Here is a 25,163-nt window from a genome sequence, read left to right as displayed (position 1 = left end):
CCAGGCTCCTCCCAAGTCTGATGAGATTTCACAGGCCCCACCCCTGGAACACCAGGTCCCACCTTAGCTTTACTTGTCAGGTTCTGCTCCTGGTCTCATCCTGACTCCTAACTCTTTGGCCCACCCCACTCTGAGGCAACCCTCTTCTCCAACAACAGCAAAGTTTACAAATGAAAAAAATATACAGACACACATACTTAAATTACACAATAAAACAATTCTATCAAAACACGTACACTTTCAATTTCTCTTATTTGTTTGTTTTTTTAGGGTCTTCCAGGTCCTGTTGGGCCCAAAGGAGACCAAGTAAGTGAAAACAGCATGGAGAGACCATTGGATCACAGTGGCGAGAGCAAATGGGGGGTGCGGAGTCATTGGGCGGCCAGAACTGAGGTTTGATGCTCACCTGGGGTGCTCATTGTGGACATAGACCATACCATTTCAGGCTGTGGGCACACGGGTTGGGGAACCTTTCGACTGCAGGCCAATCATGGCTTTGTTGGGTTTTCTATTCCTCTCACTGTGCAGATCACATGTCTGTGTTATGCATTCCAGCACTGATTGTTGAAATCACGGGAGCGGATAATTTACTGTTTCCGTTTGTTACCTTTTTCTTCAGACTTCTCTCAGCGAGAGGAGACATGTTTTCCTTTGTTCTGCCTTACGCTTAACAAAGTAGTTTTAGTGCACACAACCTCAGCCTTAGTCTGTCTGCGTTTTATCTCTGCTGGACTATGAATATGTGCTCAGTGTCTCCAAGACATGAGTCATTATAAATTGTCGAAAAGGGCTGTCGGAACTCCCTAGAGCTGCACACTGGACGCCGATGGGAGAGACGGGCTGGAATCATTCTTGCATTATGCCTGGGGGTCATCCTTGCCCCCCGGCCGACCCGACAGGCTTACCAAGGGGGCCAATTTGGCCCATGTAGCTATTTTCCCCATCTCAGCTGGGTGGGAAGGTGGGGTTCAATTCTGCATTGGCTGCAGCAGGACTTAACCCCTGCTTGACATCTGACAAGCAGGGGTTACATTCTGCTCAGTTCGGTCGCACACACCTGTCCCTAGCCGGGAACAGGTATGCACAGCCCAACTGAAGCCTGCAGTTTTGCAGGCTTCTTTCTCCTCCCCGACGCTAAGTAGGTGGGGACAAAGAAGCTCTTTGCTTGCTACAGCACTGAGCACAGGTCTGGCAGCACCCCTTGCGCTATAGTTCCCAAGCACCCACTCACCAGCTGGTTTTCAGTTGCTTTGGAACCCTGTGCAAGAGAGCTTGAGAAAGTGGGTAGGACAACCCCCTGTCAATCATGGGCCATCATAATGATGCCATGTGACTGGCAGGTGGGACCTGTCAAATTTGGCCCATGAAAACAATCCTGGCCTGTGGAGTCAAAAGTTTGCCCCAACCCTGAAATGGCAGAAGGTAGTGTTCTCCCTTCTCAGTTCAGTTGGGCTTTCACCCCAATACACGTGGCCTGGAATTTCACCCTTAACACACCCTTTCCTGCTAACCCTGACTTTCCCCCTTCCTTAACAGGGCATCCAAGGATTTCCTGGTGCTCCAGCTATGGGTGTAAGTGTATTTTATTTTATTTTTTGCAGTGATTAGGAAGGTTTCTCCAGCCCAAATTATAATAGTTCAGTTGGAGCGGCATGCAACAATATCATCAGAAGCTGTCTCGTATTAGGTCAAACCCTGGGTCTCTCCAGCTCCATATTGTCTACACCAGGGGTGGCCAACTTCCAAGAGATGGCGATCTACTCACAGAGTTAAAAACTGGCAGTGATCTACCCCCTTTTGGAGGGTTCAGGCCAAAGTTGTTGAGCTTCTTTAGGGAGGAGGAAAGCGACATTGAGCTTGTGTTAGGAAGGAAAGCCCTGCTTTTGGTGGGTTGGGTCATTTTAGGGGTGGAGGGCAAAGATGTTGAGTTGTCTTAGGGGAGCCAAAGTTTTTTTAGCTTCTTTGGGGGGAGCCACTGATCTACCAGTGATCTAGCACAGATGTCCAGTGATCTACCAGTAGATCACGATCTACCTATTGGACATGCCTGGTCTACACTGACTGGACCACTTATAAATGCCATCTCCCACTCCTTGAAAGATTCCACCAACGGTGTCTCCAAAAAGTTTTACACATCACTTGGGAAGACAGGCGGACTAATGCCAGTGTACTGGAAGAAGCAAAGATTACCCATGTTGAAGCAATGATTCTTCAACATCAACTTCGTTGGACTGGTCATGTTGTGCGGATGCCTGATTATCATCTTCCAAAGCAACTACTCTATTCCAAACTTAAAAATGGAAAGCGTAATGCTGGTGGTCAACAAAAGAGGTTTAAAGACTCTCTCAAGGCAAATCTTAAGAAATATAGTATAAACACCGACAACTGGGAAACACTGGCCTGCGAGCGCTCCAGTTGGAGAACAGCCTTTACCAAAGGTGTCGTGGACTTTGAAGACACTCAAACTCAGAACACAAGGGAGAAACGTCCTAAGAGGAAGGCATGCTTGACAAGCCCTCACTGTGATCAATTCCTATCCAGAAACCTATGTCCCCACTGTGGAAGGACTTGTGGATCCAGAATTGCCCTCCACAATACAGACTCACTGTTAAGACCATGTTCATGGAAGACAATCTTACTCGGCTATGAGGGATCGCCAAGGAGAAGAAGATGACTGACTGACAGAGGCTCACTGGGGTTTTAGACAGGAGTTATTCCCAGCCCTAACCTGGAAATGCCGGGAATTGAACCCAGCCCCTTCTGCATGCAAAGCAGATTCTCTGCTACTGAGTCATGGCCCTTCTTCATACATGCTATTAGGAGCGTGAGATTTTCCATGCCTGCCATTGGGGTGGGGTGGAGATCATGATATTCCTGGCCTCTTCCTGGATGAGCAGCCGTCCCTGGAACACAGAATAACGTGTGACAGAAGTCGCTGCTCCCAGGCAAGCAAGGCTAGGATTGGGTGGAGAGACTTACCTGTGGTCTCTTACTCCACAGGTGGTGGGACCTTCAGGCAAGAAAGGTACCAGGGTAAGTAGGGCAGGAGCAGGCAGCGTATGTGGAGGCGGCTGTCAATCTTTTGGGAGGGGGAACATTTTTTCCCTAAGGGACTCGGGTGGCGCTGTGGGTTAAACCACAGAGCCTAGGGCTTGCTGATCAGAAGGTCGGCGGTTTGAATCCTTGCGACAGGGTGAGCTCCCGTTGCTCAGTCCGTGCTCCTGCCAACCTAGCAGTTCGAAAGCACGTCAAAGTGCAAGTAGATAAATAGGTACCACTCCGGCAGGAAGGTAAACGGCGTTTGTGTGCGCTGCTCTGGTTCGCCAGAAGTGGCTTAGTCATGCTGGAAGCTATCTGCGGACAAACGTTGGCTCTCTCGGCCTATAGAGCAAGATGAGCGCCACACTCCCAGAGTCGGACACGACTGGACCTAATGGTCAGGGGTCCCTTTACCTTTACCATTTACATTTCCCCCCAGCAAGGTTTTGAAGGAAAGCTGTGGATTTTAGAGCATTGGTGGGTGTTTGCCTTCTGTGCCATTAAAAGAGCTTTTCCGGATCAGATCTTCTTGGCTGTCCTCCTCACACCTAAGGCTGATAATGTACCGTTCAGAGAGAAGAATCACATCCAAATGGGTGCCTTTTAGGAGAGCTCATCGACCATCACTGCCCAGTAAACTTTCTAGAACTCCCTAGGACACAGTTCAAAAAGCACTGCAATTTCCTCCCTCCCTCTCTCTCCCTCCCTCTCTCTCTCTTTCTCGTCACTTTATACAGGGGGATTTGGGGCCAGTTGGCCCCCCAGGTCCAAAAGGAGACCCAGGGGACCAAGGAGAAAAGGGGGAGAAGGTCAGTGTATTTATTATTCATTTAAAGTGCTAGCCTTTTGGTTTTTTCTGCAATTGTCACTTGTCTCACAGTGCGAGTTCTCCAGGAGATTTTATGTACCGATGCACCACTTTTCAGGGGGAAAACGTTCTCAAGGCATCTTACGAAAGAGATTAACCAAAACAAAAACAAACTTTAAAAATACAAGTAAAAGCAACCCAATTGCAAAGTTAAAAGAAAAGAAAGGACAGATGTTAGAAACAGTTTGAAAACCCAACTCCCAATTCTTTTCTCAAAACGCCCAATCGAAAGCAAAATGGTCCTGAAGTTGGCTTTTCAAAGGGCTATATGTGCTCCCTTTTAGGAAGTACTGTATTTTTCGCACCATAAGACGCACTGGACCATAAAACGCACTTATTTTTTGAGGGGGGGAAACAATAAAATATTTTTTTTATAGCATATGCGTCCTCCACTTATCCCTGGCTGGCTTTGAGGCAAGTGGGGGGAGAGCCGCCTTGACGCTGTAGCAGAGGAGCTGCTGCTTGCTCCTCCACCATCCCCCGCCCGCAAAAGAAGGCTGTTGTGAGCGGGGGTGGCGGAGAGGAGCGAGAAAAATCTCCGCTATAGTGGAGGGGATGTTGCTCGCTCCGCCCTCGCTTGCAAAAGAAGGCTTTTGTGGGCGGGGTGGTGGTGGAGGAGCAAGCAGCATACCCTCCGCTACAGCGGAGATGTTTCTCGCTTCTCCCCGCCGCCGCCCCCGCTCGCAAAAGCCTGTTTTTGCGAGCGGCGGGCAGCGGAGATGCTGCTCGTTCCTCCCCCCCTCGCCACCGCTACCTGCCACTCGCAATAGCAGGCTTGACAGGGAGCCATTTCACCATAAGACGCACAGACATTTCCCCTTACTTTTTAGGAGGAAAAAAGTGCGTCTTATGGAGCGAAAAACACGGTGATTTCAAAGATGTGGAGCCACCACTAAAAAGGCCCTGTTTTGATTGCCCACCAGCATGGTGGGACTTGATGGTGGGTGTGGGAGGAGGGCCTCAGAGGCCGATCTTAAAGCCTAGGCTGGTTTAAATGATTGCAGGCTGTCCTTCAAATCACTCTGTCCCAAGGCATTTAATGCTTTGAAAGTCAATGCCAGCGCCTTGAGACTCAAAGGTCTACCATCGTCACGGGTGTCCATATGCAGAAATTAAAGCTGCAGAACCCCTGTCCTCTTTTGCACCTGGCCACATCTGGTTTGGTCCCAAAATAATGCTCCGAGCTCCCTTTTCTTTCAAACGGGTTACCCCCGTTGCATTTTAGAAACCAGGAAACCAGGCCAGCTCTGGACTTGCTACTCTGCAAGAGTATTTCAGGAAACGGTGAAAAAGGTTCGAAATTTTGGGCTGAATTTTGCCTTGATCTCTGCAGGGAAGCCCGGGATTTGGCATTCCAGGACAGCTGGGGCTGAAGGGCGAGCCAGGAGAAAGGGTGAGTTGGGAAACGGGGCAGTGAGTGTCCATCAAAAGAGGAGAGACAGGAAAGCAGGGGCAGAACTGGAATGAAGCGAATCTGGCTTTTTGGAGTTTTCCTCTCCTCCCTGCCCTTCCAGACATAATTTGAAAGCAAAGTCTGTGGGTTTTCCTATGCTAGCTTGCACACAGAGCAACACTGCCTTGTGCATATATATATTTTTGAAGCCTTATTTGCCCCTACGGGTTCCCATGGTTGCGCCCGGTGAGAAAACATGGGAGCAGAAAGACACCTGAGGCTGCTGGCTTCAGAGAGAGAAAGATTTATTTCCTGCATGCAGAGGTACTTCGGTGTTTAGATAGCCAAGCAAGTACAAAACTAGTCAATTTTCAGACAGTTCTTATAGACAGTTCCCTGGCTCTTCCTCTTGTCCATATAAGGAACATTTCCTGTTGTACATTTCCTGTTGTACATATAAGGCAAAAGGACATATAAGGCAAAAGGACATATAAGGCAAAAGGACATTTAGCCCTGAGTTGGTTCATGCGCACTCTAGCAAGGCCACCCTATCTCTGACCTAGGCAACAGTTCCTCTCTGTACAAGGACAGTTACTCTCTGTGTACTGTTATCTCCAGACACTTAGTCATCATTTGCCAGTGCAATGCAGATCAGAGTTCACAGCTTTACAGAGCGGTTTCATACAGAAAAGCTTAACAGAGGCACTTTTATACTTTTATACTTCTAGACTAACAATACATTCAGGTAAATATATAATTAACCCCTTCCATTTTAACTGATAGTTTGATTTATGAGGGATTTTTAATGTGACAATGTTTATGTAAACAATGTTACTTTCTGGATTGCTATGCTTTGAAACGAATCAGCATTTGAATAACAGCACAGGAAGCTGGCTTATATATAAAGTCAGAACGTTGGTTCGTCCAGCTCTGACAGGCAGCAGCTGTGTAGAGTTCGAGACAGGGAGATGCATGCAAATCAGATGGTCTGCCACTGAAATACAGCTGTGCCCTTAAGTTAGAGGAGGCTACCTTAAACTGAGTCAAACCAATATCCCATGGAGCTCAGTACTGACTTCACTGTGGCCTTTGCAAGTCCTGGGAGTTTGGCAGGCTAGATATTTAGAGGAACAACATTCTAGCCGTATTCCCTGGCACCCAGGGATGGAAACAGGACAGTGCCAACCTCGGCAAAGCCTCGCTTACTGTGGCGGTGGCTTCCACGTTCTGGCGCGAGATCTCTCAAGAGTTCCACAAGATCTCACGAGATTTTGAAGGGCTCTAGCAAGATCTTGCCAAAACTGCCACAGCAAACTTCTTGTTTCTCCAGGGGCATCAGGGATGGCCATAGTGGCAGACCTTCAGGATGGGCAAACCCTACTAGGATCTTGATCAGGGGTAGCAAACTTTTTCAGCAGGGGGGCGGTCCACCATCCCTTAGACCTTGTGAGGGGCCAGACTATTTTTTTTGGGGGGGGGGGGGAGAACGAATTCTTATGCCCCACAAATAACCCAGAGATGCATTTTAAATAAAAGGACACATTCTACTCATGTAAAAACACCAGGCAGACCCCACAAATAACCCAGAGATGCATTTTAAATAAAAGGACACATTCTACTCATGTAAAAACAAGCTGATTCCCGGACCGTCTGCGGGCCGGATTGAGAAGGCGATTGGGCCACACCTGGCCCCTGGGCCTTAGTTTGGGGACCCCTGCTCTAGGGCAAATGTTCAGGGTTTCTTCAGAAGCCACCATGGAAAGGATTTCCTGAAGGTAGGAAGTTTGGAAATCTCTGTGCTCGGACACACTCCCTCTTCAAACTGGTTGGGTCTCACTGTCCGCACAGACTGACTCAGTTTAAGAGTTTGCACACAGAATGCTCCGGGGACAACACCCAGGGTTTCCAGGTAGGGCTAAGAGACACCCCTGTCCGAAATGTCTGAGAGCTGCTGCCTTAGTTTGCCTACCCCTGATCTTGATCATTTCATGCATTCATTCATTTTGGTTGTTGGTGTTTTTCCTGTATTCTGTTTTGCCAGTGCATGTAGCATATTCCTGAATGCCTCACTAACCTTTTCAATAAATTTAACAGGGAAACGTTGGCTTGTCTGGGAAGCCAGGGCAAAAGGTGAGGATGCAACTGACCAGCGCAAGGCGCAGAATACTTTTAACAATACTTTTTAGCCAGATTATTCAGAGAATTTCACATACAGTATTTCACCGACTCCGACAACAAGCCTGAAACTAAGCATGTACCATATTTTTCGCTCCATAAGATGCACTTTTTTCCTCCTGAAAAGTAAGGGGAAATATCTGTGCGTCTTATGGAGAGAATGGCGGTATCTGGAGCTGAATTGCCCAGGGGCCAAAAGAGGATCATACTTTTTATTTTACATAGAGAAAAGAGGGTATTGAAAGTACCCCACTCAGCAGCTGGTCAGCAAGAGATCGGGAGAGAGATAAGAGTCCCGGGCTCCCTTTCAGCCCCGCCCTCCTTTGTTGAATGTGCTGCAGAGGGAGGTTGTTTGTTTCCCCAGCGACATGTGACTGGCTGATTAGATTATCTGTCTGGAAACTGTAGAAAAGACTCCCTTTCCTTTAGAAGCTGCAGAAATGTGAGTTGAACCCCATAAAAACGGGGCTTTTCCTCTTTGCTTTTCCCCCTTTGCAAAAAAAGTGGCAAAACCTTTAGCTGATCCTCAAAAAAACAGGGCTTTTAGAGGAGGAAAACCAGAAAAAATATTTTTTTTCTTGTTTCCTCCTCTAAAAACGAGGTGTGCCCTATGGAGCGAAAAATACGGTATTTCTCTTAATCTTCATAGCACATGGGCTAAGCTACAGACTTCAGTGGTAGTTATGTAGCAGGTGCCTTTAAGTGCAATGTGTGTGGTTTAAATGGATTGCAAGCATGGTTCATTTTCAAATTTGAATTGGATGGGTTTATTCCCCATCCTTTAGTAAGGAGGTGTGAGACAGCCTAGTTTTCATCCAGACCCCAATGTATGGGCAGGGGAGGAAAAAACCCACCTAGGACCCTCATACTTACTGGACCGCCTCTCCTGGTATGTCCCACAGAGGACCCTAATGTCCATGAATAATAATATCTTAAGGGTCCCGGGCCCTAAAGAAGCCAGATTGTCCTCCACCAGGGCCAGGGCCTTTTCAGTGATGGCTCCGACCTGGTGGAACACTCTGTCCAAGAGACTAAGGCCCTGCAGGACTTGAACTCCTTCCGCAGGGCCTGTAAGACAGAGCTATTCCGCCCGGCCTTCAATTTAGCCTGATCCTCCATTCCCTTTTCCCTTCCTCTTTTCTATGAAGATACCCTTCTGGGACCCCACATTTAAATTCCTCCCTGGTCTCCTTGCTGGCCCTAGCAGGACCAACTTGGCCAGTTAGCCCTGGCGATGCTACATTTACCTTGTACTTTATGCTGTTTTTAAGCTGTTTTTAAAGTTTTGAATCAACGTTTTATATTTGTTGTTTTTAAATCGGGAAGGGCGGGGTATAAATAAAAATGTATTATTATTATTATTATTATTATTATTATTATTATTATTATACCTGTAAAAAGCTCCCATTGGTGCCAGTGGGAGCTTTCCCCCCCTCTGGGGCTCAGGGAAGCTTTTAGGAGGTGGGTTTTTTTCAGGACCATGAAGAGGGAGGAAAAAGTTAAGCTTAATAGACCGACATCTTGGCTGTTGTTTACTTCAGGGAGAAACTGGTCCAAAAGGTGAGAAAGGTGAGCAAGGACCGTCCGGAAGACCTGGGGTGCCCGGCCTAAGAGGTAAAGATGTAAGTAGAAACGAAAAGTACAAGTCTGGGGAGCTGAATTTTGCAATTTCTTTTTTTAAAAACATATTTATTAATTTTTCAGCAGAAAACAACAATGAAACAAACAAACACAAAACAATACAACCGTAAAAGAAAAAAACAAACCTACATTTAAAAACAAAGAAAAAGAAAAACATAGTATTTTCACTAACGTCTGTCCTTTACATTGTATCTTGACTTCCTCTCATCTCCACTTCTTGTGTTCCTTGTCAATCATCTTTAGTAACTTCTTACCATCATTAAATATCTTACTTTACTGTAAAATATCACTAATCCTATCTAATATCTTAACTCATACCTTCACAGTTCCTACAATCATAACCAAACTCTAAATCTACAGTCTGGCTTTTCTTCCAAATTATATCTAATTTTCAATCATACAATAGTTTTTTAAGGATAATTTAAATTTCTTCCACTCTTCTTCCACCGCGTCGTCCCTCCGGTCACGAAGTTTCCCGGTCATCTCAGTGAGCTCCATATAGTCCATCATTTTCATCTGCTATTCTTCAATCATTGGTATTTCTTCTGCCTTCCAGTTTTTAGCTAACAAAATTCTAGCTGCTGTTGTGGCATACATAAATAAAGTTCTATCACATTTTGGAATTTCTTGGCCTAGGATGACCAGTAAAAAGGCTTCTGGTTTCTTTTTAAATGGGGTTTTCAAACCCACTGAGTACTCAAGCTAACATATTTACAGTGGTACCTTGGTTCTCAAATTTAATCTGTTCCGGAAGTCCGTTCCAAAACCAAAGCATTCCAAAACCGAGGCGTGCTTTCCCATAGAAAGTAATGCAAAACGGATTGATCCATTCCAGACTTTTAAAAACAACCCCTAAAACAGCAATTTAACATGAATTTTACTATCTAATGAGGCCATTGATCCATAAAATGAAAGCAATAAACAATCAGTCACACAATCAATCAATCAATCAATCAATCAGCAGCTGAACTGGGTTCCACACGCCCCCCCCCCAACGCAAAATAAATAGCAAAAACAGATAGACCTCAGTGTAACACTCAAATTGTAAGCATAACACTGAAAACGGAGCACGTTGATTTTTGAAAAAAGCTCCCAAGCTGGAACACTTACTTCCAGGCTTGCAGTGTTTGGATTCTATGTTGTTTGAGTACCAAGGCGTTTGAGAACCAAGGTAGTTGCATCAACATTTTTGCTCAGTTTTCTGGGGCTTTTCAGGACATGGTAATGCACAGTCATACCGTCCATGTAAGAAGTCTTAATAGGGCTTCCCAGAGCTCCCCCCCCCAGATAGAACTCAGTGGCACCTCTCAGATGTGTACCATTGCCATTGTAAGAGCGGGTGCTCATGGTGAGTTTCAGCACCTCTTTTCCTAGAAAAATAGCACTGGGGCTTCCTGGCATTACAGGGGTGCATCTACAGCTCTGAAGCTCCTAAGAGGGTATTGCATTGAGCATCGGTTTTTCTGTCCTTCCAGGGGGAAGCAGGCACTCCTGGTGAGACTGGAGAGAGAGGAATTCGGGTAAGGAATATCTCCGGATTTGTGTGATGCTATGGAGACCTCAAACCCTCCATAGCTACCCAGCGAATCCTCTTTCCCTGACACACTAGGTTTTTATTTACCTACAGGGAGTATTTTGATGTGTGGGGAGTTGTCTGCCCAGGAGCATTCAGTCATGTCAGTCAGACCCTTGTCCAAAGCTCAACCCCAAAGGCGGAGCAAACTCGGTGAGAATTGAGCCCAAGTTGCTCATGTTCCCTCGATTCTTCTGCAGGGTCCTTTGGGTCTGCCAGGACGTCCCGGAGAGCGAGGGATGAAAGGAGAGGCGGGAGAAACGGGCAAGGATGTAAGTTGGATACAAGGGGAATTGTGCAGCGGGGGTCGGAATAATTCTGGCACTTTTGTGAGCAGGCTGCCAAAATATTAATATTTTCAGCACTGCAGCCTGCCTTGAATAAGAAAGATCTACAAATCGCATAATGCAGGAGTGGGGAACCTCTGCCTTGTGGGGGCACATGTGCCCCCCCCCAGCCCCTTCTATCTGGCTTTTGGGATTCCCCCAAGGCCCTGCACGTGCTCACGCTTTCCTCAAGTGCTTTTGCCCACCTAGAATGTGTCCTTAAAACTGGGGTCGTGTCCCTTGTTTTCCTGTATGGAGGAGGGAGAAGTGTGTGTGTGTGTGTGTGTGTGTGTGTGTGTATGTGTGTGTGTAGAAATCTCTGTCATGGCTTTCTGTGCAAAGCTAAGAGTGGCATCCTTTGCTCCACCCCCTTTTGCCTCTGGCCCCACCCACCCTGGCATGTGACACTTGGGCTGAATAGGCTTATTGCCGTAGTCTTGTTGCTGAGCAACAGCGTGCAGAGCTCAGTGGGGTAGGTCTAGTCGCGGACGACTCTGGGGTTGTGGCGCTCATCTCGCTTTAGTGGCTGAGGGAGCTGGCGTACAGCTTCCGGGTCATGTAGCCAGCATGACTAAGCCGCTTCTGGCGAAACCAGAGCAGCACACAGAAACACCGTTTACCTTCCCGCCGCAGCGGTACCTATTTACAGTGGCACCCCGTGTTATGCATGCGATCTGTTCCGAATCGTGCTACGTAACATGGGCGTGTGTAACACGAACGCCCCCGCAAAAGAAAATACCCGGAAGTAGCGCGATTTGAGCGCTTCTTGCGCACGCACAAAGTGCGCAGAAGCATTCTGCACATCTGGGGGTCGCGCGCGCTCCGGAAACGCTTCCGGGTTGCAGGCGTTCTTAACTCGAACGTCCACAACCTGGGATGTGCGTAACCTGGGGTTCCACTGTATCTACTTGCACTTTGACGTAATTTCGAACTGCTAGGTTGGCAGGAGCTGGGACCGAGCAACGGGAGCTCACCCCGTCAAGGGGATTCAAACCGCCAACCTTCTGATCAGCAAGCCCTAGGCTCTGTGGTTTAACCCACAGCGCCAAACTCAGCATCCAAAGTCAGGTCCAGTCCCAGGGTTGGGCAAAAAGCAATCCATGTGGGTCAGAACATCCAGGGGGTCAGGAAATCTGATGATCACAGGGCCAAGTTGAGCAGGAAGCAACAACTAGGGCCAGGAATTACAAGCATTGTTTCCAGCGTCTGACTGCTGCTGGAAACTCTGCTTCAGAAGGTTGCGGCCAGCCGGTTCCCATCCTTGCCTCCTCCTGTGTGTCCTTGAAGGCTGATCAGCTGCAAGTGGAGTCACTCCGCTTTCTCCCCCTTCAGGCTGCTGTTCTGCAGGCGAAGCTGACTCCAGGCCCATGACAGTACCCCATGCTTGCATTAAGGTGTAGCTCTGCGAAGTGGCAATGCTGAAACTTGGGTCCAGAATATATTGCACTACGTTGCCCCAATAGCAGAGAACATTGAATGGAGAATCTGTTGGCAATCAAAATAAAATGTTGATAATTAAAAATATAAGATGAGCTCTGCTGGATCAGGCCAGTGGCCCATCTAGTCCAAGATCCCGTTCCAAGGTGCCAGTGAGAAGCTCGCAAGCAGAACATGATTGCAAGAGCGCTCTACCCACCAGAGATTCTCAGAAACTGGTATTCAACTGGTACCTTTGACTGTGGAGACAAAGCATAGCCATTATGGCTAAGTAGCTGCCAGTAGTCTAATTCTCCATAAATTTGCCTGACCCTCTTTTCAAGCCACCCGAGGCACTCGTCCCCTGCAAGCAGATTTGTGGATTTGTGGACTCCTGCTGCCACACCAAGGGGGATTGTGAGCATTCATATGCAACTCTAAAGGAGGTGGTGAAGTACGCTCAGCTCAGCACTTGCTCCCATAGCTGTCAAGTTTCGGATTTGAAAATAAGGGATCAGCAGTCTCACCTATCCCGGGGACAGTCACATGTCGGTGGTGGGCGGAGCCAGAAGCAAAAGTGGCTGGAGCAGCAATGTAAACTCCAAGTGGGCTTGGGCTCGGAGTGGAGCAAAGAAGAGGGCAGCCAGCAAAGAGGAGGGCAGCCCCATCGTCTTCTTGTCTGATCCCATCAAAACAGGACAGGAAGCAGCAGCTGCTCTCAAAGGCAGCCAGGCTCCACCCACCAGCTAACCCTATTGGCCAGCTGAGGGGCTCAGCGGCAACGGATAGGGGCTGATGCAGGGGGAGGAATACACCCCCCTGTAAGCATGGGAAATGGCTCCCACTTGCTTTGAGGGCTGAGGCTTTTCTCTCCAAGTAGGTGAGGTCTTCCCACCCAGTCCCTGGCCAGCAGGGGAGGAGCTGCTTCCATTAAAAAGGGAAATTTAAGGGAAATAAAAAATAAGGGAGAGCAGCGGGAAACTGCTTGAAATAAGGGAGAATCCCGGGGAAAACGGGATACTTGACAGCACTGCTTGCTCCTCTGACTCCTCTTTCATTCTGCTTTTCTCTTCCTCCTCCTAGGGAGCCGGCGGAGAGAAAGGAGACAAGGGTGAATCTGTAGGTTTGCAAATTCTCCTTCTTAGCCTTGCATGAGAGCCATCCAATGCACCTTTCAAGTGGGGTAGCCTTCTGCATTCATATCTTGGGTGGTGGTGGTTGTTTCCATGTCAGCATATATACGTGTTGTGTTTCTGCAGGGACAGCCTGGCCCCCCTGGAACTCCTGGAAAGACCGTGAGTAAATGCTTGTTCTCCTGGGGAAATATTGCAAGATGGGAAGAAAGAGATGGTGTCTCATTCCTTGGCAAATGTGCCACACACAGATCAAAAGCCAAGCTAACTGGGGAGATTTGCTCCAGTCGAGGGCTTAATTAAGGCCAAGGGATTGTATACTCATGGGGGTGGTAGATAGTGGATGCAGGACCCTGGGCAGGAGGCTGGGAAATGTTGGTCTTCCGGGGTGAGAGACTAGGAGGATAAAGGAACAATCCCAGGTGACAGCTGAGACCTACATCGGCTCCCAGTACGTTTCCAAGCACAATTCAAAGTGTTGGTGCTGACCTTGGAAGCCCTAAATGGCCTCGGCCCAGTATACCTGAAGGAGCGTCTCCACCCCCATCGCTCAGCCCCGACACTGAGGTCCAGCTCCGAGGGCCTTCTGGCAGTTCCCTCACTGCGAGAAGCAAAGCTACAGGGAACCAGGCAGAAGGCCTTCTCGGTGGTGGCGCCCTCCCTGTGGAATGCCCTCCCATCAGACGCCAAAGAGATAAACAACTATCTGACATTTAGAAGACATTTGAAGGCAGCCCTGTTTAGGGAAATTTTTTATGACTGATGTTTTAATGTATTTTCAGTCTCTGTTGGAAGCCGCCCAGAGTGGCTGGGGAGGCCCGGCCAGATGGGCAGGTTATAAGTAATAAATTATTATTATTATTATTATTATTATTATTATTATTATTATTATTATTATTATTATTTACTACCTTCTGCGGGTGCTAAGGGCTAAGAACTACTTTTAAGAACTCTGTGTTCTACCTATTTGTACTTTTTGTAGCTGCTTTTGTTTTTGAAAAAAAAATTTTACATTAGTTTTCTGTATCTTATTGTATTATGAAAACCTTTAGAAAAAAGAATGAAAGTCATCTACATCACACCCCCCCCTTAAAATAAAAAAGGAAGTGCTTGGAGAACATGGCCAAGCAACTACAAGAGGTGCTTCTCATCTCTGAAAGGGACTTTCCCCCCTTCCCACGTTCTTATCAATGTTCCTCTGACAATTGTAGGTTCTTCCTCTGGAAAGCAACATTGCCGTCAAAGGAGAGAAGGTACCACTTCTTCCCCTACTGAAATATTAGTGATATGACTGAATGTCTTGCATGACTTGGACGAGTTCATTGGCTCGTGTCGAAACCCTTTGTGCATCTCATGGGGGTATGGTCTTAGCTGCCGTTCTCCACCTAGAATGGGGAACCTCAGGGCCCGGGCCAAAGATGTATCTCCAGCTGACCGCAGTGCTTCATGGACGCAACGACCTGCCACAGAGAATGCCAGTCCGTGGCTTGGATGCCCTTCATTCCACCGGAATCTGTAGAGGCAGATACCAGATTTCTGTGAAATGAAGTCCATCGAGCATGGGATCCTTCTTCGCCCTTCTCACTTGAGAGCCCATCAAGAGAAGACTTCACAGCATCCTCAGTCGACTGTGTTGCGGTCACCGCAGAACTGGAAGAAGACGTTGAAGCGGAGGACCCAGATGTTCCTGGTGATGGTGCTAGTTGGGGTGTGGAAGAGCAACCTGGTCCAAATCTTATCAAGGAGCACCCTGCCACACATGAAGTCCAGGTTCACCGGCACACCACTTCACATGTAGGCACGACGGTGACCTATTTACAGAAAATAATTTCGAGAAAGCTCTGATGTCAGGAGACAACCCACACCAAGGGCTCTGGAACCTGCTGTGGCGTGGTGCTAGGGGTTCTGCCCGTTTGCTTTACATATGGATGTGAGAAAAGGCTTGCTAGGGCAGAGCAGAGGTCCAACCAGATGTACCTTGGGAAGCCTGACAGTAAGAGCAGTGGAATTTGCTGCCAAGGAGTGTGATGGAGTCTCCTTCTTTGGAGGTCTTTAAGCGGAATGCTTTGATGGTGTTTCCTGCTTGGCAGGGGGGTGGACTGGATGGCCCTTGTGGTCTCTTCCAACTCTAGGATTCTATGATTAAGCCCGCAAGGAAGATCTGATTGCCACAGACCTTCCTGATGTTTCTCACAGATGCTGGGCGTAGCTGCTGCTTCTTCTTTCTTCACTTGGCGATCACTCATAGCCGAGTAAGATTGTCTTCCATAAACACTATTTTAACAAAACAAAACAAAATAAAAATTCCTTCCAGTAGCACCTTAGAGACCAACTAAGTTCATTCTTGTTTTTCCTGACGTTGAGTTGGAATCTCCTTTCTTGTGATTTGTTGGACAAGAAAGATGGATCCTTGGCCTGATTCAGCAGGCCTCTTTGATTTTTTATTATTAGTCATTATTATGTTCTTCTTACTTTCCTGTAATTATTGGTTAAGTTTGTATCCCGCCCTTCTTCCCAAAGGAGCCCGGGTTGGCAAACACCTAGGTGATAAAAACAATAATATTTAAAATACAATAAATGCATATTTTTAAAAAATTAACAAGCACAAAGGCTGTATCGTGAATTTGTGCAACCCACTTTCTTCCAAGTTGGTTGGTTGGTTGTCGTTCTTGTATCTTGCAGAAGCAAATTCCACAGTATAGCTCTGTGCTGTGCGAAGAAATCCTTTATTTTCTTTTTTGGCAATTCTATATTTATATATAATTTTCTGTTTTACCATTTAAAATACTAATTGAAACATCTTTGAAATATGAATGACTTCCCTTCTTCTCTTTCCATGGTTCATTGTGCAGATCATAAAACCCTGCGTATTTTACAAAAAACCCAAACCATTCAGTATTCCATTATTGTTGGCATCCATCAAAATTTATTTACACTGTTGAATTCAGCAATAAAGAAATCCTTTATTTTTCTTTGTCCTGAATCATCCAACCTTCCGCTCTGCCCCAGCAGGATTGGGTTCTCGTATTATGAGACAGAGAGAAAAACCTTCCCTTTCTTCACACAGTGCATTATTGTATACATCTTTACCCTTGCCTCATATCTAAACTACCAAATTCTGCATGGTATAAGCTTCCCTCCCTGGGGAGTTTCTGTGTCCCCTTGATCGTTTCTGTGGCCCTTCTCTGACAGATGATCTTGGGGTCACAAAGGATCAGCTGCCTGCATGAATGTTCCATTTCAGGGTCTGTGCTTGAACTGACAGATTCATTTACTCACCAGTTTTGCTTCTCTTCAAAGGGAGACCCTGGGCCACCTGGTAAAGGAACAGACTTCAAGGTAAATCCAGACAAATGTTGGTGATGAGAGACATTGATCAGTCCTCCAATAGGGTGGGCATAAAATGAAACTTCTCAGTGGCAGCTGGAAGCAAATTCCTTCCTTCCTTCCTTCCTTCCTTCCTTCCTTCCTTCCTTCCTTCCTTTTCAATCTTTATTGGTTTATAATCAACACAGACACACAGTGAAAACAAAAACAAAACAAAAAAGCACATAACTCATAAAAAGGGGGGAAAGAAAGGAAAGAAAACAGTACGACACAAAACCACAAAAACATTTCTGCCGTTGACTTCCAGCCTCCTTGGTGTGGGTTCTTCGCTTCCTTGTTACTTGCCTCTACAGTCATACCTCGGGCTACGATAGCTGCGGGTTGCGTTCGGCATGGGTTACGAACGCGCCCAACCCGGAAGTACCGGAACGGGTTTCTTCCGGGTTTCGGTGCTCGCACATGCGCACAAAAGCTAATCTGCGCTTTGCGCATGCACAGAAGCGGCGAATCGTGAGCCGCACATGCGCAGACGCGGTGCTGTGGGTGGCGAACGCTGCGGGTTGCGAAAGTGCCTCCCGCACGGATCACGTTCGCAACCCGAGTGTCCACTGTATATCTTATTTGTGTTCTTTATACCTTATGCAATTCTGAAAGTTATTCAAAGCATTCTAAAGTTTTAATATGGGGACAATGTTCTTTTAAATATTGCCTATAATTAAAAAAAAAAACTTTTGGGTCGGTCTATCCCTCATCTTTTCCGTCATATTCGCTAGTTCCATGTATTCAATCCCCTCTTTTGATGGGATTTTATCTCCTTTCCACACCGTGGCAACCAGCACCCTCGCTGCTGCTGTTGTTGCGTACAAAAAAAAATCCTGCTTTTCTCTCTCTGGGTGTATGATGCCATAATACCTAAGAGGAAGGCTTCAGGTTTTTTGATAAACATTGCTTTAAACAGTTTTTAAAATTCATTATATATAAGTTCCCAAAAGCTCTTTATTTATTTTTTTACAACCCCACCACATGTGGTACATTGTTCCCTTTAGCTCTCTACACCTCCAGCATAAATTTGAGTTGGTTTTATACATTTTGGCCGATTTGCTGGGGGTGATGTACCATCTGTTCATAAAGTTTTCTTTTATAGTAAAACAAGCTGTAAATTTCAGTTCCCTTCTCCATACATTTTCCCATTCCGCCACCTGTATGTTATATCCAAAGTCCGTCGCCCACTGCACCGTAACCGATTTTACTTCTTCTTTTACTTCCAAGTCTAACGATAGCCTGTACGTTTCGGAAAATAATTTGTCATTATTTTTCACAGACCTTTCTCTAATTCCAATATTTCCATCGCAAAACTATTTTTTTTAAATCTACCTTAAAGATGTCGTTCAGTTGGTGGTATTGTAACCATTCTGTGAGATGATGTCCTATATCCTCAAACTTTCTCAGTTTTCACTGATTTTTGTCCTCCTCTAGCAGTTTCAAAGCAACTCCCATGATCCCTAGCTAACAGGACCAGTGGTCAGGGATGATGGTAATTGTAGTCCAAAACATCTGGAGGGCCGAAGTTTGGGGATGCCTGGTTTATGCTCTGACTGTATACCCATCTGTTCTGAATGGGAAAATGTATATTGGTTATGCGCAGTCAGATCTCAAACCCATATGCATCTAAATGGATAGCTCCGAGGGGAATCAAAGGAGCTCAGTTGCTGGAATATAAGTGTAGAAAGCAGGAACTTTATAAAGGAAGCAGGCACTACATTTTAATTTCCTTCTATCCTGTTCTAATATCCTCCCAGATTCTGAACTCTTAAAACTCTGCATCTGCTGCCAAGCCTGTCCCGTTACTTGAATAAAGATATTTTTCTTAATTCCACTTAAGAGTCTCTGTCTGGATCTAGACACATCAGAGAAATGTTTCAGTTAAATGCGTTGTACGCTTTGCATGAGAAATCGGGTTGGCAAAAACGGAACTCCACAGCGGCACCTAGTGTCATGGAGTTATAATGCATATACAGTGCATATGGATAGGAGACTGCTTTGCAACTGAAAACTATTTTTTTCTATCTCTCGCCTTTGCATTGCACATGATGAACAATCCTGTTTATGACTACTGCTGCCATTTGTTCCGGGTGCAGGATTTGGAAATGGTCTTTGAAGCTTATGGAATCAAGGTAGGTTGCAAACCTACTAAATGACCTACAGAGACAAAAAACATTCGAAAACAGAAACGTTCAGCTTCCGAAGCGTTTGACAACCGAGGTACCACTGTACTGTATAACTAATTTTCAAAATAGCTAAGCAAATCTAATAAACTCCTCACGACATTTTCTTACATTTATCTCTTACCTTCCTTCCGTCATGGAACTGTAAAGGTGGCATTTGCAATTTAGGCTTTAGGAATGTAACCCCCCACAGAAGTTGAGGGCCTACTGTGTCTTTTTAATAGCCTGCCAGGGACGCGGGTGGCGCTGTGGGCTAAACCACAGAGCCTAGGGCTTGCCGATCAGAAGGCCAGCAGTTCAAATCCCTGCCACGGGGTGAGCGCCCATTTCTCGGTCCCTGCTCCTGCCCACCTAGCAGTTCGAAAGCACGTCAAAGTACAAGTAGATAAATAGGTACTGCTCTGGCGGGAAGGTAAACGCCATTTCCGTGCGCTGCTCTGGTTCGCCAGAAGTGGCTTAGTCATGCTGGCCACATGACCCAGAAGCTGTAGGCCGCTCCCTCGGCCAGTAACGCGAGATGAGTGCCGCAACCCCAGAGTCGGACACGACTGGACCTAATGGTCAGGGGACCCTTTACCAGGTAAATGCCATTTCTGTGCACTGTCCTGGTTTGCCAGAAGCGGCTTAGTCATGCTGGCCTAATGGTCAGGGGTCCCTTTACCTTTACCTAGCGCAAGGGGAAAAGGAAAGACAGACAGGAGATCCAGTATTTGGACCATATTGTCTCGGCAGGATGCCCACACCAATCTCCTCTTGGTTGCTTCATGAGATCTAGCCTGCTGCGCCTCTTTGTTTTAACTTGCAGCTGGCGCTGTTGAAGGAGCTGTCTGACCTGCTTCTACGGGACGGGGTTGAGCTGGTGAGCCAGCAAGTGGCCGGCTCTAGGAAGGGGAAGGGGAAGTCAGCCAAGAAGAAGCAAGGCTCTAAGCAGACCACGGGTGATGTGGTGAGTATCGCAGAAGGACAACACTTTGTGCCACCCTGACAAGGGGACACAGGAGAGGGCCTTCTTGGTGGCTGCTCCCAGATTTTGGAACTCCCTGCCTGGGGAAACTCAGCTAGCTCCTTCCTTCCTTGTTGTCCTTCTGCTGGCAGGTAAAGACTGTTTGTTATATTTATGATATTTATAAATATGATATTTATAAAAATGAAATTATTATTATTATTATTATTATTATTATTATTATTATTATTATTATTATTTTACTTATTTCACAACCCTACTTAAAACATACAAACGTTAGGCTACTAAAACAGATTAGAATGACCTGAACTATCTTAGTGGCTGGGAAGGTTTGGGTGAACAGGAACGCTTTTAGCCAGTGGCGGAAAGATTGCTTCTTCGGTTTCCTGGCAGGCTTTTGGAAACTGGCCGCTTTTAATGATAGGGCTGGTGCCATGTTGTTCTTATTGTAATTATCTGTATGATTTTAATGGAGCATGTGTGTGTATAAAGTGGTTTTTAAATTATTGTTTTTTCTCATATATATATATATATATATATATATATACACACACACACATATATATGTGTGTGTGTGTGTGTGTGTGTGTGTGTGACCTTAGAATTCCTATAACACATATGTGTGCATACTTTTAGCAGAGCCCACGGAACTCTGATGTTCCCAGCGAGCATCTAGCTAGCACCACCGAAGTGTCCCGAGAAGAGCTGAGCATCGATTTGGAATCCCCAGTCACAGAAGCTGAGGAATATCTCTTGCCTCCCCCCACTTCCCTGCCTGCCACTCTTGCTCAGGTAATTGCTCAGATTAGAACTAAACCCAAAACGGGGAAGGTTCGTATTGTGGAGGGGAGGAATCATCTTTTGCTGGGTTGCTGGTCCTGGTTGGAACTGGCAGGGCATGAGCCTGGGAGACCAACACTAGGTGGCGCCAGAGCCAATGACAGGCAGAGCCAACCAATTCTCCTTGCTGAGTCCAGCATTTTTGTGCGTCATTTCCACCCATATATAACGTAAATGTAAAGGTAAAGGGATTAAAAGGTCGGCAGTTTGAATCCCTGTGACGGGGTGAGCTCCCGTTGCTCGGTCCCTGCTCCTGCCCACCTAGCAGTTCAAAAGCACGTCAAAGTACAAGTAGATAAATGCGTACCGCTCTGGCAGGAAGGGAAATGGTGTTTCCATGCGCTGCTCTGGTTCACCAGAAGTGGCTTAGTCATGCTGGCCACATGACCCGGAAGCTGTACACCGGCTCCTTTGGCCAATAAAGCGAGATGAGCGCCGCAACCCCAGAGTCGTCCGCGACTGGACCTAATGGTCAGGGGTCCCTTTACCTTTACATATGATAGAGCGCACCCTTAGTCTCATTGCATCTCCAGCACTTATCTGATTCAGTCTTATACACCTTAGCAAATCTACTTGGAGTTAGATACAACCTGTAAATCATTTTCAGGTCGTTCTCCGGCAGGTTTTCGTTTCTCAAGGCTTCTCCTCAACTCCCTTCTAAGATAAAGTGGCTGGCTCAGCTCCCAGAAGTTTTGTTCCCTGGTGCCTCACAAGCTGCATTTTCTTTATTTCATCAGACCGTTGCAGATCTGAAGATTGTGACAACTGCTAGCCACAATCCTGGTGACAACGTGGTGTCAGAAGTGACAGCCAACCACACAGGCCTGTGGGAGCTGGATGCTGAGAAAGCCAAGGACAATCCGGACAGACAGAGCACAACTCTGCCTCAAAGGACGATGGAAGAGGACTCTTTGGAGCAGGCAGGAGCTACTGAGGCTTCCACCTTGGTGACCCAGGATGGAGTTTGGTCTCTGGAAGAGACATCTGTAAGGACAGAGACAGAGGGAGAGGTAAAGCATTGGTATTGTAAACCAGGAACAGAGGATGTTTTCCTCTTTTCTTGCCAAATCATTTTTATTGATTTCCCAAATTTTACCTAATCAGCCACAAATTAAAGCAAATGTAATACAATTTCCCCCAAAATGGGTTCCCCACATGCCATCATTGATGTGCCCATAGTTTCCTCCTGTTGTTCCATTATTTACCCAGTTATTTCTAATTCCATTCCTTGCAATTAAGCTACAATAATTTTGTTGCTGTTGTAAAGTTATCATCCTTAACCACCAGCTATCCCCCTGCTAGTTCCTGCACATACAGTATTTTAACATTTCCAATATCTACAAGTGAGGCGACTCAACAAATTATCAATTCCCAATAAATCGGTCATTATTGTTTCTAAAATAAATTCTTTTCCTTCCTTCTGGGTGCATGAAAACGTAATAGTTCACTTTCACAGGAGTGTTTTCCCTTTGCTTCTTTTTAAATTGCTTTTTATTGAGTTTTAAACTGGTTATTCATATACATATTCCATTCACTCTTTAACATATATTGTACACGTATAAAAACCAAACAATAACAATATTTCTACACAAGTGACTTCCCACCACCTCAGTGCGGCTTCTTCTGTCTCATTTCTCTTTTCAACTATGTTGTTTTTCCTTTTTGCCTTTCTAATACATAATATATCTTAACTATCTGATCTCTACTTTGCAAAATTTAGTCGAAACGTATTAAGGGTTTTATCTGAGAACAATGTTTTCCCAGATAATCTTTAACACATTCCCACTCCTTTTTGAGTTTTTGGTTTGGCTGGTTCCCAATTGCCCCTGTCATTCTTGCTAATTCCAAATACTCATACAAATTAAGTTACATAGTCAAAACAAAATAAAAAATAAAAAAATTCCTTCCAGTAGCACCTTCGAGACCAACTAAGTTTGTTCTTGGTATGAGCTTTCGTGTGCATGCACACTTCTTCGGATACCTGAAGAAGTGTGCATGCACACGAAAGCTTATACCAAGAACAAACTTAGTTGGTCTTTAAGGTGCTACTGGAAGGAATTTTTTATTTTTTATTTTGTTTTGGTCTCAAGCTGTTGAGGACTTTATGTACTAAGAGTAACTTGGCCTGGAAAGCCAGCCTATCAGCTGTGTATACTCTGAGCTCGATCCTTAAGCAAAAATTATAGACCTCAACAAACGTGATAACCCCGATGCCACTGCTACGATTACATTTCAGGACATCCTGACCTTTTCTCAATATTTATCCTCCAGATCCTGATCCTCTTTCAAACTCTCACATTATCAGTCTTTTTTTTCCAGCAGCCTTCTTAGCTACACACCCAGAAGTAAGCACAGGATTTCCTTCTTCTTCTTTTTATAAGAATTTATTGGTATTTAAACAAAATACAAAGAGAAAATACATACCAAATACAAGCTACAAAATACAAAACAAAAAACTAATACAATACATAAAAAGACAACTAAAACAACCAAAAACACACCTTACATTCAAACACCTATTTTACTATTTAAAACGTGTTTATAAACTTACTTATGGGACTTCCTCATGCCCTCTCTTCTGCGTTCATTTCAAATATACTGTAGTAACTTTGTAACCACTTTAACTCTTCTTTTACAACTAATCTTAATCCTTATCTATCATCTTATATCTATCACCTTATTCTTATCAGAAATAAAAAAAATTAAAAAATCACATTTCTAACTTCTTATATTCTATTTTAAACTAACATTTTAATGCCATCGCCTATAATATCCGCTGATTTCAATTTCAGATATCTAACTTTTCACGTCTTTTCAAATATTCTTTAAATTTCTTCCAGTCTTCTTGCACCTTCTCCTCCCTCTGGTCTCGGAGTTTCGCGGTCAGTTCTGCGAGTTCCATATACTCAATCAACTTCATCTGCCAGTCTTCCACTATTGGTAGTTCTTCAGTTTTCCAGTTTTTAGCAATTAAAATCCTAGCAGCTGTTGTGGCATACATAAAAAATGTTCTATCTTTGTTGGGGATCTCATGATTGGTCATGCCCAGCAGAAAGGCCTCTGGTTTCTTAGTAAATGTGTTTTTCAACACTTTCTTAAGTTCATTATAAATTTTCTCCCAGAAGTCCTTTACCTTTGGGCACGTCCACCACATGTGATAGAAGGTACCTTCTACTTGTTTGCACTTCCAACATTCATTACTCATACCATGATACATCTTGGCCAATTTCACTGGTGTTAAATACCATCTGCATATCATTTTCATAATGTTTTCTCTTAATACATTACATGCAGTAAACTTGATACCTTCCCTCCACAACCTCTCCCAATCGTCCAACATTATATTAGTAAGCACAGGATTTCCAATGTGGTCTTACCTGTGCTGAGTAAAGCACTATTGTTGATTTTTGGATCCTCGAAATGGTATTTCCATTAATAAAAAATAAATAAAGCAACATTGGCTGCATGTGCCGCAGTAGCACGTGATTGGCTCGCGTTCTGTTTAATATCCCCTATGACACCCAAAAAGAGATTATTCTGTTTCTTCAGGTAGAACAGAGCTCCCTTCATCTTGATCCAGAGTCTCATCTCCACTCGCTAGAGAATGCACCACATCAGATAACAGAGACCTCAGAAAAGATGAAGACAGATGGAGACCTATTCAGTGTAAGCACTTCCTCCAGAACTCAATAAAGAAAGATGCATATTATTATTATTATTATTATTAAATCTTTATTACGGTCCAGAGACCCAGCAATTCATTATAAAACAGTACACAGTTTTGACAGCCCGCCTTCAGGTTATATAAGCATTATGTACAGACTTAGGAAGAGAGATCATTGGTTCTTGCCACCACCGATAGAAACTTCGCCACTGCTAATGTTCTATCATTTGTCCAGTCTTCCAGTAGGAACCTGACATAGTAAGCATCTGATTTTCCCAGGAAAAGTCTTAACAGGGGTAATATCAGTTCAGCCCTGGCTTGCTCGAATTTCACACAGTGCAGCAAAATATGCTTTACAGAGTCGATGTCTTGGGCACACGAGCACAGTCTATCCTGGTAAGGAACTCCTCTCAATCTGCCATCCAACACTGCAGAAGGGAAGACGTTAAGTCTGGCTTTTGTAAATAGCCTTCGGCAAAGGATTTGTTGTTGTTGTTCAGTCGTTCAGTCGTGTCCGACTCTTCGTGACCCCATGGACCAGAGCACGCCAGGCACGCCTATCCTTCACTGCTTCTCGCA

The 25,163-nt window shown here is 45.4% G+C and overlaps 1 protein-coding gene across 1 annotated transcript in view; it reads left to right on the top strand.

Annotated features, from left to right (window-relative positions):
- LOC117054087 (collagen alpha-1(VII) chain-like) overlaps positions 1-24,613 on the top strand; it is a 65,118-nt gene extending 40,505 nt beyond the window's left edge. The window contains 18 exon segments of the mRNA XM_033162545.1: positions 271-306; positions 1,537-1,572; positions 3,001-3,033; positions 3,777-3,848; positions 5,241-5,300; positions 7,395-7,430; positions 9,017-9,097; positions 10,592-10,636; positions 10,890-10,961; positions 13,515-13,550; positions 13,691-13,726; positions 14,776-14,817; positions 16,865-16,903; positions 19,030-19,065; positions 19,922-20,062; positions 20,717-20,872; positions 21,658-21,906; positions 24,425-24,613. Coding sequence (XP_033018436.1) covers positions 271-306; positions 1,537-1,572; positions 3,001-3,033; positions 3,777-3,848; positions 5,241-5,300; positions 7,395-7,430; positions 9,017-9,097; positions 10,592-10,636; positions 10,890-10,961; positions 13,515-13,550; positions 13,691-13,726; positions 14,776-14,817; positions 16,865-16,903; positions 19,030-19,065; positions 19,922-20,062; positions 20,717-20,872; positions 21,658-21,906; positions 24,425-24,613 — 1,395 coding nt within the window.
- Positions 24,614-25,163: the final 550 nt, after the last annotated feature.

The sequence above is a fragment of the Lacerta agilis genome, chromosome 10, assembly GCF_009819535.1.
Source record: "Lacerta agilis isolate rLacAgi1 chromosome 10, rLacAgi1.pri, whole genome shotgun sequence".
NCBI classification, from domain to species: Eukaryota; Metazoa; Chordata; class Lepidosauria; order Squamata; family Lacertidae; genus Lacerta; species Lacerta agilis.
Note: the sequence above shows the minus strand (reverse complement) of the source record. Positions and strands in the feature narration are given on the sequence as shown.